This window comes from Sciurus carolinensis, chromosome 10, assembly GCF_902686445.1.
Source record: "Sciurus carolinensis chromosome 10, mSciCar1.2, whole genome shotgun sequence".
Lineage (NCBI taxonomy): Eukaryota > Metazoa > Chordata > Mammalia > Rodentia > Sciuridae > Sciurus > Sciurus carolinensis.
Genome location: NC_062222.1, coordinates 29,948,093 through 29,967,116, shown reverse-complemented (window position 1 = coordinate 29,967,116; position 19,024 = coordinate 29,948,093). Strand labels below are relative to the sequence as shown.

Here is a 19,024-nt window from a genome sequence, read left to right as displayed (position 1 = left end):
TTTCAAAGCTAACAATTTTCTTGCTATAATATCCTATGATTTTGTTTCATGAAGACACTGAACCAATGCTCCTATGACTATACATGAAGTAAGGAAAACTGTTCTCCAGCTCATAATGATTGTGAGACTTAATTTTTGTGTGTGTACATTCTAATTAAAATAAAACACATGTATGAGAAGCATCACATATTTAATGTCAAAGTTTGAATTCAAGTACAAAAATTAAACAACACATGATTTCAACATTAAAAAACCATAACACTTCTTATTCAAACAATACAGTGAATATCAAAAACACAAATGAAGCATAACTATAAAAACCTTAAATATATTAACAGCAAAATTTTAATTTATAACAAATAATTATTAACTAAAATATTTAGTTATTTCAAGGACCACAATGTTAAGATTGCTTTTGCTTTAGTACTGCATAAAATTTGCATATTAATCTTTTTGCCTCATCATTTCTTTCTACATAATACCTAGATGCTTCTGGTTATATAAGTGTTCCAATTTCCAATACAGATAGCGATCCTTGGTCATCAATCTAGTATAACCATTGTCTTCGAATGGTTAATATTTGTGAAATGCTATACTGCAAAGTTATACAAAAAAATAACAAATTACTGGGATCTATTGCCAGGAATTATAAGAAAATCTCAAAAGTTTAAAAAGAATAGTAGCTTGCTAAGCTACTGAATAACTTTTTAAACTTTCCATTTTTATAAATTTTGCAACTCAAATGTTATTCTCTGAATTATAGCAGATGTTTATTATGTTGGCATAAATATATCATTTTTGAAGCCAAATGTGCAAACCCGATTCTAAAATAAAACAATATTTTAATTTGCATGCTTTTCACAAAGAAATTTTCATACTAATGTTTACAGATTTTCTTCAGAAGAATGAGGCCTGATTGGAGATATATAGTCGTTGTCCAACATGGCTGCCATTAGCAAGAGATATTGTTGGTGACAAGGGATAACTTGGATAAGAATAAGGCCTTGAAGTATAAGGAAGCACGCTGGGAGTCCCAGAAGAGAGGGTAGCACTAACAGGGGAAAGACTATTTATTGAGCTGCGACGGAAATTGTAGTCTGTAAATAAATACATGAACAATTATGCTGCACATCTTTATGGACACAAATTTAATTCAAAGAGATAAAGCATTAAAATTATAATCACATTTTAACATAATGTTCTAACATTTCAAACTCCTGATGACACTGTACTGGTGGTAAAAATTACTTCCATATTCACTGCAAGTCCTTAGTTTCATCAAGTCAGTATTAATGTTGCCTTCACTGACAGTGCATCAGAGAACTTACTAGAATGTACTCCTGGTCTTTATTTATATAATTTTTTAACATAGAAAAAGAGAATCTCTGATTTCTCTTCTCCAGTTCTGACACTAAGGGGCAGTTCATGAAGAAAAGATAAAAAACAGCAAATTCATAGTTGCTTTTTTTGAAAGTGTATTAGGCATCAAACCAGTAGAAACATTTACCTCTAGATTTCAGAAATATTTGGTAGAAACTAACTGTCCAATATTTCATTATTTAAATGCTAATATAAACAATTTATAAACTCAACATACCAAATTAACATTAGGGTCCTACTGTTACCACAAAACAGTAAAATGAATCATGTTGATAAAATAAACTTCAAGAAACCATTATCAACTTATAGTATAGAAAAATATCCAAAAATTAACCCAAATTATTAAAAAACAATTATATTTGAAATATTATTGTTCCACAATAAATATCCATCTTATGTACCAATAATTTCCTGCTTCATTAATTGTAATAATTATATGTGTGTATATTAAAGACCAAATTTTCAAATCCTGTAGTTTCCAAAAACTCAACTATGTTCTTTACTGTAGATAAGCCAAAGTGTGACAATGACTATAAAAGCTATCATGTTTCTAGAAATAGAAGAAAAGGAATTAAGTCATCTAAAATGTAAAGTTTTTCTGTTCTATAATACTATCGTGTTACTATAAATGAGGCCTATAACACAAAAGCATTAACTTAATGTTGTCATGGGACTTAATGTTTAGCCAACAGGAATGAGATCAACTGCAGAATAAGCTCAAGCAACATCAGAAAGGACCTAGTTAAGAAAAAAATGGAAAAAATAAAAATCAGTTAAATATAGGTTTAACTTCTAGTATTGTCAAACTCAAAATAATTCCATAATCTTTTAAATTTTTATGAATGATACCATAAGATCAATACAGCAGCAGTTTGAGAAAAACATGAATACATATAACATATGCAGTTCAAAATATTTTCAATATTTTGAAACTGGATAAGGAATTACTTTGTTTTATTACCCTCTGAAGTAGAATGACTCCAGATATCAAAGAATGTTTTCTTCTTTATTTTAAAGAATTCACTATGCAGGAGTGTTAAAAGTATTGAGTAGAAACTGAAACAATGTTCCTAAAAGTGCATTTTTTAAAAGTTCTAAATCAGTCAATTCCTTACTGGCCACATACTCTGATGCACCTAGCTCTTAAATTTTACCAATGAGGTCATCTACAACATGATTTAAAAGAGAAAACTTCTGGACTTCTGCAAATAGGAAATGTAATTTTCAAAGAGAAATCACTTTTGAGTTTACATCCATTCAAGAGGTAAATATTACAGCCTATTAATGAAATATGGATAAAGAAGATGTTTTCAGGAGAAGACTTCAAAAAGAAGCTAAACAAACAGTTGGCTACTAGCATATTGCTTAGCATATCTGCATTTGACAATCAGTCTGCTACTGTGAACCTTTAAACCTCCAACTTGAACACTAATCAACTGATGTACTCCCATATTTTTAGGGAAACTAAATTAAATATGAAATTATATGTTGAGTCTCATGTGTAAATTCATATAGGATAAATCAAGCAAAAAAAACTTTCCCCCCTAAATACTACAAAAGTAAGAATCAAAAAGTTGCATATGTTGCTAAGATTTTATAAGCACATTAAAAATAAATTTTATTCCTAAAACACTAAGAATCTAAATATACTCAGAAAAACATCTGGGTGATTGGAAAATAAAATATATACCAAATAAAATAATGAATGAAATATAAACTGAAAATATTTAACTAGTGGACTAAACCTAGAAGTAGAATCATGTTTTATTGAGATCTAACATTTAATTTATATATTACAGAAAACAGAAAGCAGAAATTCTCATTAATGTTTATGGAAAAATTAAAGTGAGTTAAAATTCCTAGCATATACTTACTTTCCTACCCCTGGTTTTTCTTCCCAATTAACATCCTTAGCTCTTCAATCCCACTGTTTCTGCCTCAGACTGGGATCTGTATTCCCTTTTCCCCTTCTTAAGGAATGACACAGAGCCAACTTCAGAATTTAAGCTTACACTTCACATTATTCAACTGTCTTAATGCTTCAAACTGAGGTACAACTGGTACACAGTAAGATGCACACACCCTATTTGTTCATTTCAACGAGTTTTGATCATTGTATAAATCATGTAATCCAGATACAAAACAAGTTATAAAACATATCTATCAATTCAGAAGTTTCCTGTGCCCCTTTTCAGTCATTAACTCTTCTGTTGGAAATAACCACTTTCTGATATCTATCATTGTAGATTAGCTTTACTGGTTTTGGACTTGATAAATTTTTCAAAGTTTTTAATTCTAGTTCCCTTCAGTATACTTTTCAATTTTCATTCATGTCACATATTTCAGTAGTTTGCTTCCTTTTGTTGTTATTCCACTGTATGAATATATAATAATTTATTCACCTGTGACAGAATACTTGAGTTGCTTTTAAGTTTTGATTATTATGAAAAAAGTTGCTATGAACCTTCTTATACAAATCTCTTGTATGTTTTGGGTAAATAACTGGGAATGGGTCAACTGGGTCACATAAGAGTTCTCCACTGTGACCATTTTATATATACGCTAGCAAAATGTAAGACCTCTAGTTAATTACTCCACATCCTAACATTTGGCATTGCCAGCATTTTTAATCATAGTCATTCTAGTGCATGTGAAACTGTATCTCATTATAGTTCTAATTTGATTTCCCTTATGACTAATAATGTGGCTATTGAGCATTTGGACATCTTTGGTAAAGTATCTGCTTAAGCATTTTGTTCAATTTTATTGGCATTGTCTTTATTGATGATACTAATCGAATTCTTTGATTCTAAATCACAGACCACAAATAGGTTGAGATAGTAAAAGTCTCTAATTCAAATGACCTCTTCCATATGAATGACAAGAGACAAAAGATGGTCAATTAAGCGATTGATTCATATTCCTACAGCTGAATGGAGAAAGAATAAGTTTAAGATCAGGCCTCCCGATTCCTAGGAAAGTATTATTTCCATTTGATCAAGCTTTTACACTTGGGCAATATTATTAAACAGGGTTTTCAAAAGAAAATATTTCAGTTATTATAGGCAGGAGGGCAGAAGTAAAGCAGATAGTGCTACTCTAATTGGATTTTACTTGTATCTGCCTACCTATTCCTACACCTCCCATTTCAATCCATGAAGCACTCTGCATTTCCTTCACTGTTGTAATATTTCATTTAAAGAAAAGATGTGAGAACAACTGCTCTAACATAATGATTAGAGGTGACATTTTTATCAAATTTTCAACAATTTCATATTTATATTCTGAATGAATACAAATACTTTCAAAGAACAATTCTGATCTATATAAAGACTAAACAAGCCAAACTCAAAAAGTCAAATGTCATGTTTTTTTTACCATATGTGGAAGCTTGGAGAGAAGTACATAAAAGAAAGATGTGGGGGGGGTAGATCTCATGATAATCTAGGGCAGATCAGTAGAGAAGAAAAAAGGGAACGAAGGGGGAAGAGGGAAAGGGGAAGTACAGAACAATGATACTGACCAAATTATTGTTATAGCCTATGCATATACAAATATGTAATAATGAATCCCACCTTTATATAAAATTATACTGCACCAATAAAAATATGTGGGAAAATAACATCAACATATAGGCTTAACCTTAAGATCCAATTCAAATCCAGCAGTAATGGCTCATAAGAACCCTGGATTCAGAGCTTCAGTTGATGTATCTGGAATAAACAGGAAAGCAGCCATATCTGACCAGGAGCAAGTGTAGAGACTGGCAATACATATAACACGTAACTGTTTATGTAGTTACTATAATTTGGTCTACTATATTTCTCTGTCCAGCATGAAGCCCATCTGGTAGCAAGTATCACCAATATGTTTCTAAGTGAAAATATAAGCAACGGACATACTGATTTATTCCATGTTTCTCATTTTATATGCAATTCTACCCTGCACATTTGAACCAAACCACTATTTCTGGAGCTGCTTTTCTGTATTAAAAATGGGGGGAACCCTTAATAAAAACTTTTTAACATGAATTCTAAGTATCCATTCATATTAATGTTGGGTACCTTTGTCTTTTATTTATGATTACACTTCAGACTAATTTTCTTTTTGTTTTTCTAATTTTCTATTAGAAAGTATATTTCTCATAATTGGTTTCTTTCTTCTCCTTGTTTAGCTACCTGAGTACTAACACCACATCCACCCTCTTTTGGATGCACCATCAGTATACAATTCAGTGTCTATTAGTATATTCACTACGTTGTACTAACACCATTTTAATTCCAGAACATTTTCATCACTCTAAACAGAAACTCAGAACCTATTCCCTCTTCCCCCTGTCCAAGCAAACATTAATTTGTTAATATAAAGTTGCCTACTCTGGACTTTTCATATAAATTTATGTGGAATCATACAATTTTCATAGTCTTTGGAACTGGCTTCTTAGCATAATGTTTTCAAGGTTCATCCATATTGTAGGATGTTATCAGTATTTCATTCCCTTTTATTGCCGAATAACATTCCATTGTATGGATAAACCACATTTTATTTATCCTTTCATTGTTTGATAGATTATTTAGGTTGTTTCTACCTTTGAGCTATTATAAATAATGCTGTTAAGGAGTAGTATATATAAATTTCCCTGTGGACATATGTTTTCAATTCTCTTGAGTAAATACATAGGCATAGAACTACTGAGTTGCATTGGTAAATATGTCTCAACATTTTTTAAGAACTACCAAATTTTTCCAACATGGCTATAACATTTGCACTGTTACCAGTATGTATAAGGATGACTGTAATAATTATGTGTGTATATTAAAGACCAAATTTTTAAATCCTGTAGTTTCCAAAAACTCAACTATTTACTTTTGCTCTATGAAATACATTTCTCAGGTCTTTAATACATATTTTAAGCATTTCTTTTAGATTTCTGTGACTCTGTATTGAAATATTTTTAATTTCCTCATTTCACCATTTTATAATTTCAATTTCTAACACTCAATAACCATAACTGAATAACTTTCTTTTAGTTAAATATTAAATTCTATCTGTGAAAAAATATTTTTTACTATGCTGTTCTTTCACAGAGCATAAAATATGTATAGGTTTAAATACAGAAGTAAAATACCTCCTATATTGGAATACAAATAATATTTATTTTTATATTTTGTACTTTCCATTCTGGTATAGAAACCCAAGAGCTAACTGCAAAGCACAGAAAAAAATTTCTCAAAACTGTTGGGTTTTAAGCATCTTGTGACTTGTGAAATTTTGGAAATTATTAATTAGAAAATTTTAAGTAAAGTATACTTTTGGCTGGGAAATATATACCAAAATGGCATTTTTTAAATCTCATTTTCTCTAGTACAATCAACTTTTTTTTACTCTCTACTTAATGGTCCCCTATCAGGTTACTAAAAGCAAAGGGCAAGTAGTAGACTTGAAGGGACCAATGTATTTTTCTAAGACTAAACTCACAGAGTAGTTTATGAATTTCTATTTAAGATGATTTAAAGGTGACTGAATATTTTAATCTTAGTAATAAAAGGCTTAATAAGAAATAAAGCTAACTGTACACATAACTGCTTCCTTATAAAGATCTCCTTAGTTCTCTATTACTTTTCAGATTGTTCTATGGGAAAAAAACATTGGCTTTTGTTTGTAAACCAAAATATTTTTTCAATTTAAAATATATTTTCCTTTATAATTCAAAAGTAATTATTATAGCTTTAAAATTTTCCTGTGAAAATTTTGCCAGTGTGTAACAATTAGCATAAACACATATATTTTTCAGATATTGTACCTTTATATTGAAGAAATTACAGTTATTTTATTCTAAATTATCTAAGGATTAAAATTTTTAAATATTCAAAAGCAAGGGTGTGAAATTCTAGAAAAGGCAAACTAAGTGGTTGCCAAGGAAAGAAGGTAGAAGGAATAGAATACAAAGGGGCATGTGGTATCTTTTAAGGAAGATGGAAATGTTTATTTTATTGATTAGAGTGTTGTTTCACAGATATATAAATAAATCAAAATGAACCAAAGTGTATACTTTAGGTACATTTTATTGTACTTTAATTAAACCTTAATAAAGTTAGAAACATACAAAGAAACAAAACCCAAAGTGTTTTGGGTTAGTTTCGCTATTTCCAAATTACATCCCATACAATTCACGAACAAGCATCCCTAAAAATATCCCTCAGCAAAATAATCTTGGGAAAAGTCTAAGAGAAAAGAAGATTGAAAAAAGAAAAGGTTTCTACCTTAATTATTTAATATGCTAATATACACAATAATTTCCCAAGGGGAGTGTGTAGTACAGCTTTTTTTCTTAGAGTCAGTTATTTCACTAAACAACTTAGAAAATCAGTTTGGGAAGAACTCTAATGGGGGTTAATGTATAACGAGAAAACATTAAAAACAAAACTGAAAAATTCTTCAAATATGGTAAAACAGCAATTACAAACTCAAATGACTCTAGAGGACAAGACTTAACACCTAAACAACAACAAAAATCAGAGAACTAAATATCAATTAATGACTATTTCTATTGAAATTGTTTTCCTTTCAAAGAACTAAAAACACTAAACAAACTATGTCTAGAGTTTAAAGTGTGCTACCTTTGTACTAGGAGGTAATTAAGTCAAACTCCTTTTAATGTTAGTCACTAAACCTATGAAAAGATAGAGTAGCTTAGGAGAGGAAAAATTACGACTTGAGCTACAGCAATCTAGGTTTTAAAACTCAGAACAAATTGTGGCTCACTAAATAAACTATTTGGGTACAAGTGAAGAGAAGATAAAAAGCCTTAGAAAATACAACTCTTTTCAAGTTTCAGTTCTGTCAGCAAAATCAGTCCTCATCAATAAAAATTTAAACTAAAAAAAAGTTGCAAAGAAAGTAGTTTGAGACCAGCATTACATAGTTAAATTTGGGGCTAAAATGTAAGATTAATAAAAATAAAGTTACAAGTCTCAAATATAATGATATATTTCTCTTTGTAATATATTTCTCTAGATTAATTATAATAACTAATAGTCACTGAGCACTTTAAGTGCCAAAATAACCATATAAGATCAGTGTAACTGAATCCTTATATAGATTTATAAATACTCTTCTCATCCCCTTTGATAATGAGGAAATTGAAGTACAAAAGGGAGAATTAACTTACTCAAGCACACAGAACCAGCACATGCATTGCTTACCAGGATAACACTTTCCTTGCCTCTACGTATATAAAGAAGTCTCAACAGTAATAATCTTTACTCAAATCATAAACTACTTTTAACTTCCTACTGCAGTTTATCTTTCCCAGTAGCTTGATGAATTCTAATACCGATTTTATTATAAATTGTTCCAATAAGATTTTGGTTTGAGAAGTAAGATTGAAAAAATTTAGACTCCCATTTTCTGATAATTTTGAGAAATACTAGATAATCTAAACATAACAGGTTCACTCCAACTATCTCTAATTTATAATAATGCTTATACAATCTCAGTGGATCAGTATACACAAGCATGTTCGAAGTTTTGAAAAGGCATATAATATGGAAATAAGTTTAACTTCTTTAAAACTCTGCTTAATGAACCTGAAAGTAACACAGCTAGTAAAAACAGAATAGCTCATAAGCTTTTATTAGACAATTCTGAATATTTCTTCTTATAGCCAAAAGAATGATAACTTAAAACTGGTTTTCTGAAAACTAGATATATCATAATACTCCTAAGAGACTTTCTCTTACCTGTTTATTTTCTCCAAATTCTTCTACACAGGTCCAGGCTGAAGAGATTGTGTTCCCTGTCTGTAAGCAGTGGAGACAGAAAAGAATTGTCTTTAGAGTGATGTTATCCCTATCTTAGAAGTGCATGGAATCCTTGATAGCTTTAGTTAAAAACTTTTGATCATTAAATAAGAAAATAAATTTAGAGAAAAAGAAACAAGTGGCAAATAGTTACACTTCTGAAGCTTGTAAAGATGAACAGAGAACACTATTTTGATATCTAAATGAAAATTATAGCTAATACATCAAAATAATTATCTTTCTAAACCAATTAAGTTCTTATTAGTTGGGCTTTCCAAGAACTACTACTCTAGTCAGGAAAAGATAAGATTTTTTAAATAAATGAGATTACCTAATTTCATGAGTCGAAGAATCTAAGCAAATTTTACTTTAACCATATATAGTACACTGTGGGCATCCATCTATTTTAGTTGTTATTTCTTTCTATATTCCTTAAAGCCTTTTGTCAAGGATGTATATCCAATTCTATGCTAAAAAATACTGTGCATAAACATATAAACAAGAGAAAAATGTTTGATGTTCTATAAAAACCTCTGTAGATTTTAAATGACTATTTAAAGATTATAACTCAGCACACACAAAAAATCTTTTCCTATGATGAACTAGATAACATTAATCAACTTTGTTTTTAAGCATTAAAAGCAGCATCTGTCCAAAAGCAGGCCTGTGACAATTTATAGGGTCATGACTTAGACAAGAAAGGTGCAGCACGTTTTCCCTTTAAGGGTTGGCCAAGTTCCAAGAGGGAGATCAAAAGCAAGAAAAGGTGACAAAAGACACATTTCTAAGGCTAGGATGACAAAAAGAGTTGAGGAGCTAAGATGAGGCATGACTAGAACCCAGAGTAAAACTAAATCAGAAATCATCCCACTTTAACATATTATATTCAACTTTGTATCTTCTTAATTCCTGCCTAGACTACAGGATTGCCAGTCTGGTGCCAAAATATATATTCTCTAGAAAAAAGTAATATCATGTTGATCTTCAAATCATCTTTGTACTCTTTCACATGCAGTATGTGGGCATTCAATAAAAGAATGATCAAGCACATGAGGAAATAAAACAACCTGCAGCAAAAAGAGCACTCATCAGCAACAGACCCCCAGGGTATATAGATAACAAAGTTTTAAAACTAATTATTAAAATAACTGTGCCAAATATACTCAGGGAAATAAAAGACTAAAAATTTTGGAAGACAATGGAAATCATAAAGAGTCAAATGAAATCGGAGAACTGAGAAGTGCATCCAAATAAATGTTTTTATCAGCATGTTAGACGCAGATGAAAAAAAGAATTCAAGAGCCAAATTATAGGTAAGAGGACACTCAGACTAAATATACAAAAGAACAAAAAATACAGAATGAATACAATCCATTATGTGAGACAAAGTAAGAAGGTCTAACATACGCATAACTGGAATATCATAAAGAATGGAAAAAGAAAATAGGACAAAAGCAATATTTGAAAACAGAATAACTAGACCTTTCTAAAACAAATTAAGAACAAAAAAAGATTGCTAACTTAGCAAAAATATCCTTTCAATCAAAAATACAATCAGACAACCAAAAACTAAGATAATTTATCATCAGCATGTCCATATAAAAGGAAATATAAGTAAGTGTTCGCAAAGGAAATAAACAATTCAGGTAAAAGCTTGGAGACAAAGAGAAAACGAAGGGCAAAGGAAATAGTAAATGTGCAAACAAATATAAATGTATATTAAGTCTAAAAACCATTATAAATTAGTTATTATGGGTTTAAAATATTTAAGGCATAAGTATGTAGAAATACCAATTACAATATTTAAATTGGAAGAAGAAATGAAAGGAGCTAAAATTCCTCGTATCGTCCAGATTATGAGAAAAAGACTAACACTAAAACTTCTTCTATAAGTTAAGAATGCACGTTGAGGGGTTGGAGTTGTGGCTGGGCGGTAGAGCGATTACCTAGCCCATGTAAGGCAGAGTTCGATCCTCAGCACCACATAAAAATAAATAAATAAAACAAAGGTATTGTATCCATCTACAAAAAATTTTAAAAAAGAATGTATGTTGTAGTTTATAAGGTAACAGTATGGGAAGAATTAGTAACACAAAAGAAGAGAAGGCAAAGAGATAATCTAAAAAAATACAAACAAATGGCAAGATAAGAGACTTAATTCCAAGACTATTGACAAAGACATTAAATGCAAGCTGACCAAACGCTGCAAGGATAGACTCTGAACAAACAATAACAAAAAATTCTAATCATACGGTCTCATTTTAAGGCTAAGAAACAGGAAAACCAAAAAGATGGACAATATATAATATACAAACTTTCACAAATAGAATTAGTTATTATAATATCAGAGAAAGTAGCCTTTAAGGAAGAAATGCATTACAGAGATAGAATGACACAAAATAATGAAAAAGGGTTCACTTTATCAAAAAGAAAATAAAATTCTAAATTTCCATGTATGTAATGCATAACCTCAAAATAAAGCAAAAACTGACAGAACTAAAGGAGAGAAAAATAAGTCTATATTTATAATGGATGATTTTTATAATCCTCTCTAAGTAAAGAATAAGATAAGAATTTTTTTTTATAAAACCATGAAAAAGAAATTTGGACTAACTAACTGGACCCAAACAATATATGTAGAGATTACAGGCTAAATTGTGTTCCCAAAAAGTTATGTTGAAATTTGAACCTGCAATACCTCAGAATGTAACCCTTCTCTTTGGAAATAAGTGCACTATAGATGTAATTAATTTAGATGAAGTCACACTGAAGTAGGGTAGACCCTTAATCTAATGTGAATGATATCCTTAAAAAAGTAGAGAAGAGACTACCATGTGCAGATCCAAAGACACAGAGGGGGGAAAGAGCTGTGTTACAACAGAGACTGAGACTGGAATAACTCATCTATACACAAAGGGAACTCAAGGATTGATGGCAAATACTACAAGCTGCAAAGGGCAAGGAAGGACTGTTTCCTGTAGGTTTCAGAAGAAACATGATCACACCAACACATTATCACCCTCCAGAATGTGGGAAAATAAATTTCTGTTGTTTATAAATGATCCAGTTTGCGATAACATTGCCCCAGCAGTCATTAGGAAATTGATACACTGCAATTATCAACTGCAAACACATTTTTTAAAGTAGGCAAGAAATATCTTGTCACTAAAAAGAAGAAATGAAATAAAACAGAATATACTTCTAATTATAGCAAAATGAGTAACAAATTTTGACTACATTTTTCACACATAGAAATTAATACCAATGAGTCAAGAAAAAAATCAAAAACAAAGTATTTTGAAATGCTGAAAAAATAAAACACATAAAACAAGTATAGAAATAGCTTTAACCATACTTAGTGGAGATATAATTTTTTTAAAAGGCTAAAAATGTTAAACTTGGATGGCTTTTTAAACAACATACATATAAAGTCAAAGGAGCTATAACACCAGACTTACATAAACTCATCCAGAGAACAAGATAAAAAATTTACGAACTGCTTTTATGAGGAAACTATGGGCCAATCTCTCTTATGAACACAAATAATAAAAATTCTAAAGGCAATACCAAAAAATAAAATCAAAAACAGGTAATGCACTATGACCCAAACTGGTTTATTCCTAAGTACGAAGTATGAAGTTGAACATTCAGGCTTCAATGCAATTTGCTACTTAGAAGCATAACACAATAATGTTATAATAATCTAAATAGATACAGAAAAGTATTTGATAAAATTCTTCATCCATTCATGATAAAAAACAAAACCTGGGAACAGAAGGGAATATCTTTAAGTGATAAAAGGCTTTTATAAATAAAAGCTATAGCAAACATCCTACACCTTAAGGGAGAAATACTGAAAAGGATTATAAGGATGCCTTTATCATCATTTGTATTAAATGCTGGACAGCAGTTCTAGCCAGGGCAAAGAGTATAAGAATAGAAAATAAGGAAAAACTCAACATATGCAGTTAATGTGATTGTATATGTAGAAAAAATTAAAGTATTACAGAGTCAAACCATTAGAATCAAATAAGTAGTTTTATTCAATGTTAAAAAATAAATCAGGGCTGGGGAGACAGTTCAGTTGGTAGAGTGCTCGCCTCGCAAGCACAAGGCTCTGGGTTCAATCCCTAGCACCACAAAAATAAATAAATAAATCATATTTACACAAAGTAGGAACAATCAAATCAAAAGTAAAAGAAGGCATCTTTTAAAATTGCACTGAAAAACACTAAAAATGTAGGAATAAAGCTAATGAAAGATGTAGTTAGGATATTTATACAATAAGCTACTGAATGTTTGAGAGAAATTTAAGATAGTCTAAACAAATGGATCATGAATAATGTTCATAAATCACAATGACTAATGCTATAAAAATATTATTAGTTCCCAACCAATCTACAGATTTCAACTGCATTCAAAATTCCAGGATTATTTTTATATAAAGATAATTCTAGAATTCATATCAAAATAGAAGAACTAAGAAGACCTAAAATAAATGTGAAGAAAATTAAAGCAGGAAGACATTCTCTACCAAATATCAAAACTTTTCATAAAATTATGCAATTAAGATAAGGGAGTATTGATGCAAGGACTAATACTGCAATATAATACAATAAAAATTCATAAGATATGTATGTATGTATATGTATGTAGGGTTATGTGTGTTCACACAAATATACTTGGTTTATGTTAAAGTGGAACTGCAGACCATGGGAAAAAGGAAGTCTTCAATAAATGATGCTAAGTAAATGAATATACATGAGTGGGAGGAAGAGTTTTGACATTCACTTTACTTAAACCTTCAGTATTAGAAGATTTTTTAAAGTTTCTAAATGGTAATACAGGAGAGTACTTCAAGACCTTGAAGTAAATAAAGATTTCTTATGCAGGACACAAATGGCACTAACTTTAAAATATTGACAAATTAAATTATATTAGAATTAAAAATTTGTTTGACAAGATATACCACATAGACAGTTAAAAAAAGTCACACGATAAAAAAAAAATTTGCAAAATATAATTACACAAAGAACTTGTATATAAAGAAAGGAAAAAAACCCAGACAAACCATTAGAATTAAAGGGACAAGAGACTTAAGATAGCACACTTCTTCAAAAGTATAGTCTAATATACTATAATTATGTTAAAAGATGGTCAGTAAACAGTGATATAAAATTATAATCCAAGTGAGATAGCAATATGTACTAGCCAGAATATCCAAATTTTAAAATATTGATACCTATGTATCAGCAAGAATAAAAAACAACTAGAACTCCCCTATTGCTACTGAAGCATAAATTAGAATAATCATGTTGGGAAACTGGTACTATATACTTTAATTTTAAAAACATGACCCCACCAACTGTACTGAAAATGCAACGAAATGCAAATGATCACCAAAAAACCACAAAACTATGTAAAAGAATCTGCACAGCATCATTATTAAAATAGCCCAAAACTGAAAGCACTTTATATTTCCAACAACAGAAGCAGCAAATAAATTATATCATTTGAATGGAATAACTTGCATCAATGAGTAAATGAATAGAACTGCTAAAAGAAACAAAATGGATCATCTTTACAATGTTGAAAGAAGCCAGAGAAGAGTATATAAAAAGTAATGTAAATTTCAAAAACACATAGAATTAATACGTGAGAAAAATGGCTTCATTTAGGAAGGAGGTGGGCTAATGTCCAGATGGAAATACAAGAAAGCCTTCTGGAGTGTTGATATTTTGTCTTCATCTGGGACTACTAGATATAGTCCTTTGTGGTAATTCACTGGCTGAGAGTTGTGATTTGTGCACTCTCTGTTTGCACATAATGTTATAACCTAAGTAAAAATGAGAAAAAAATGAGAACTAAAACACCTGCCAGTGATATACACGATGGAGAAGAAGATAAAACATAGTACAATAAAATATAAAATCACTGATTATTACTGTTACTATCAAAACAGAAAAACAAAATAAAAATGATTTAAACTAATTTTATAACTATAATGTGATTTTTCAGTACAGATGCTAAATGGAAATACTATTAAATATAGAACAAGTCTTTTCTTCACAATGCCTTCACTACCTACCAATTAGTTTTCCTGTTAATTTTTAATCTGAATGGTAGCAAGTTTAACAGGAAACGTTAGAACTTAAAAGATCGATTTATGATAACTAAACTTCATTAAATGTTAAGAGTGCTAGCATTTCTGTTGAAATCAATTGGAATCATATTTTAAAACTTTAGTAGATAGCAACAATTTTTCAAAAATGATTATATCAATTTATACTTTGCTAGCAGTACATGGAGAGTTCCAATTGTTCTATATTCTTGCCAATACATAGGTATCAATATTTTAAATTTTGGACATTCTAGATAGCATATATAACTATCTCATTAAGATTATAATTTTGTATCACTGTTTAGTCATATTGAGCATAAAAGAAACAGTAAAAATTCTCAGAGCACAAGCAAAACTACAAGCAGATTCTCACTTTAGTGTCAAACACAAGGTTAGTACCCAGTATATTGGTACAATTTAATTGGCCATTTTACTAACATCACTTATTTTTTAAAAGTATCAATGGTTAAATATATTGTGAGAAATATTTCAAAAGGTATTATTCAGATAATAAGGGATTAATCAAGATAATAAAAAGGACTAGGGAAAAGGTTTGTCAAAAAGTCAAGAGTCAGAATAGTATAAATTATACCTCAAAGATCAGAAGCAGGATCTCCACCTGCTTTCTGTAAAATAGGAATCACTACGTATTATTTTTAGTTTTCCATTATGTAGGCGTAAGAGCAAAAAAGAAAGAGGAACTAGGTAAAAATTCCACTAATTAGGACCTTAATTTTCATTAATTTCCATGAGACACAATAATAATGCAGATGCAGATATTACTGTTAAGCATAATGAGAAATTTTAAGTCATTTAAAAATAACTATACAAACATTCTATATATTTGAAGAGTTAGCTGGTCTTTGATGTGAGGAAAAATTCCATAATTTTAAAGTAGTTTGTATGAAAGGTGAAAAATTGTTTTATAGACTCTCAGATATGTTACACATCTATTTATTCTCTTGAAGCCAAAAAATAATCAAATACACAGGATTCCAGTGTATCCCAAATAAACCTGCCAGACTGGCACACTAAACTAAAAGGAGCAATACTATCTTCTCAGTCCTGTTCCTGTGTAGGACAACACTGACTAAATGCCCTTAAAATTAGAAATAACATATAATAGGCTATAATAATTCCTATTTGAGAAGTTTTAATAAAAATGTTAATGATGTCAGTATTCCAACTAGATAAAACTGTGGATATGTAATGAATTTAAGAAGAAATTGTACAATCATATGTAACATGATCCATTGTATCCTTCACTGTATTTTATGACACAGACAAAAACAAAGGCTTCCTCAAATAATTTAAAAACAACTACTACAGGCTGAGGATTTAGCTCAATGGTGGAGCACTTGCCTAACGTGTGAGGACCTGTGTTCAATTCCCAATAGCTCAAAAACAAAACATACAAAAATAAAAACAACTACTACAATCAAAATCTCCTATTCTCTTTTATAAATATGTATACACATGCACACACAACATATACCTATCCAACATAAATTCCTCAGTATGCCTCAGTCTGTGCTTCCAGGGTTTCTACCACTTTGAAACTCACATTTCATTAGCATTTTGAAAATTACATATTAGTAATTTCTACTTCCTTGAAATAGATGTACATCGCATACCATTAACCACCATTTATAATTTAATTGTTCCTGTACCTGCCAACTCCATAACTTAGATATTTCTTTCCTAGTCCTTTCTTCTTTCTGCTCAAAGCACAGTCAAAATTTATCTTTCCTTGACTTTTATCTTTTAACTTTATAGCAAGCAGATCAATGTATCTGAAAATTACTACTAAAGGAATTCTAAAGGACATGGTACTCACCTATAAAATGGAGGGCATAGCAACAACAAATTACATACGTACAAAGTTCCTTGGTTTTACAAATTCTGACAGATTAAAAATTATGCTAATAAAGATCAACATAAAAATTACTAAACTGTTGAGTAATATTATAAACAAGTCATTTGGGATTATTGTGTTTTCCCAAGAAAAGTTTAACAGAAGAGATAAGCAGATGAGGGTACGAAATAAATATTCTAAGCAGAATGAAGAGCACTAAAGGAAGTCTGTAACTACCCAATGAGCATGATATGTACAGATGATCAAAGCAGGAGGTACACACCTATGGTTAGGTAAGATGGGAACAAACACTAGAGCATTCAGAATATGGAGTTCAGAGTATCTGATTATATCACAACAGCAAGCTATTGTAGGTCCCTGAGCAAGAAAACAATGAAAAAACATAGTTAAACATATCTGGACTGATACACTATCATATACAACTAATTAAAACAAAATTAAAAACACTTTTAAAAAACATGGTTGAACTGTGTATGGAAATATTTTGAACATAATCAAAGAGTAAACTGGGAGTACCAAGCAACAGAGGACCAAGAAATAAATATAAACAAACTTTGCCTGTTTGAAATTCTGCCATTCTACAAGTCCATACACCAGATCACTTCCCTGTAGTGTGGACCTGGGACATCTGGCTAAATTCTAAGGGAATCATTTTAAGTTGGAAAGATCTTGTGAACATATCTTATCTACAAGATACCTTTGGGATTTTAAACTTTGTTATAGAATAAACATTGCCAACCAATGTCCTATGTGTCAAGTTGGCAGATAAGGACAGTTAATCAACAGAAGTTGAGAACATAATACCTAAAGGAATGAATAATAATAAAGAGGTACTGATATGAAAAACTGATTTGAACTGCTAAAGCCAAAATTGTCTCTGAAGAGCATATATAGCATAGACAAAAAGCCCATCTCATAATATTTTAATTTTTAGAAGAATAACTTTCAATAATATTCTGTAAGTTCACAATCTCTCATCAAATGTTTAACATTAGATAAATGTTACAACTGAAAACTGAAACTAAAATTGTGTGGTGAAGTTACAAAGAATAACAGTTAAAAGCACAGCTGCTTAGCTAACTGGAATCTTGAGCAAGTTAACCTGCCAATGTCTGCCGTTAAAAAAAAAAAAAGGTGTCAATACTAAAATAATATCTACCTCAATAGATTGTGAGAATAATGTACTTTGTAAAGGCATTTAGCAGAATGCCTAATATAATGTGAGTGCTCCAAGAATCCTATTATCACTAATATTTATTGTTATATGTAATGGGAAATGGATGTGCTTTCTGAATAATTATGAACATAAATATACATTTATAAATTATAAATATAAATTATAAATAACTTTAACTCATTTAATACTTGTAATTACCATCTGAAATAAAATGTTCTCATTCCCATTTTACAGATAAGAAAGCTTAAAGTACAGAGAAGAAATTTTTCCAAGTAACAAAAGCTGGAATATGAACCCAGAAAATCCAGCTTCAAATGCTATGTTCTTCTATTCTCTCGTCTATATGCTATACTAAATTTTAAGTACTGAATTTCCTTTTGTTGAAATTCTTTCTAAATGCAATGTATCATGCCCTGACCTACCATTCCAGATTAGGTTGGGTGACCCAATCATATTCTTTCATAACACCCTGTACTTCTTCAGAGCATTTATCAGAACTGTAACTGAATAGCGGCCTCCCTCAACAAAAGGAAAGCATAAGAAAAGCAGCAACTGTATCTGATTCACTACAGTAATCTTTATACAAAGTACAGTATTGAGTATTTACTAAGTAAATCCATTTTAACAAGAATCAACCAGTTAGTTGCCAGTTAATAAACAGAAAATGA

The 19,024-nt window shown here is 30.2% G+C and overlaps 1 protein-coding gene across 2 annotated transcripts in view; it reads right to left on the bottom strand.

The window, feature by feature from the left end:
• Window positions 1–897: 897 nt before the first annotated feature.
• The window catches only part of Rbm46 (RNA binding motif protein 46), a 31,009-nt gene continuing 12,882 nt past the window's right edge, over window positions 898–19,024 (bottom strand). Inside the window, exon 4 of one of the 2 annotated variants that reach the window (XM_047567274.1) lies at window positions 898–1,097. In XM_047567274.1, the coding sequence (XP_047423230.1) occupies window positions 898–1,097 (200 nt within the window). Of the gene's footprint in view, window positions 1,098–9,126; window positions 9,183–19,024 lie in introns of those variants that run through there. The other variant, XM_047567275.1, reaches the window with a different exon arrangement.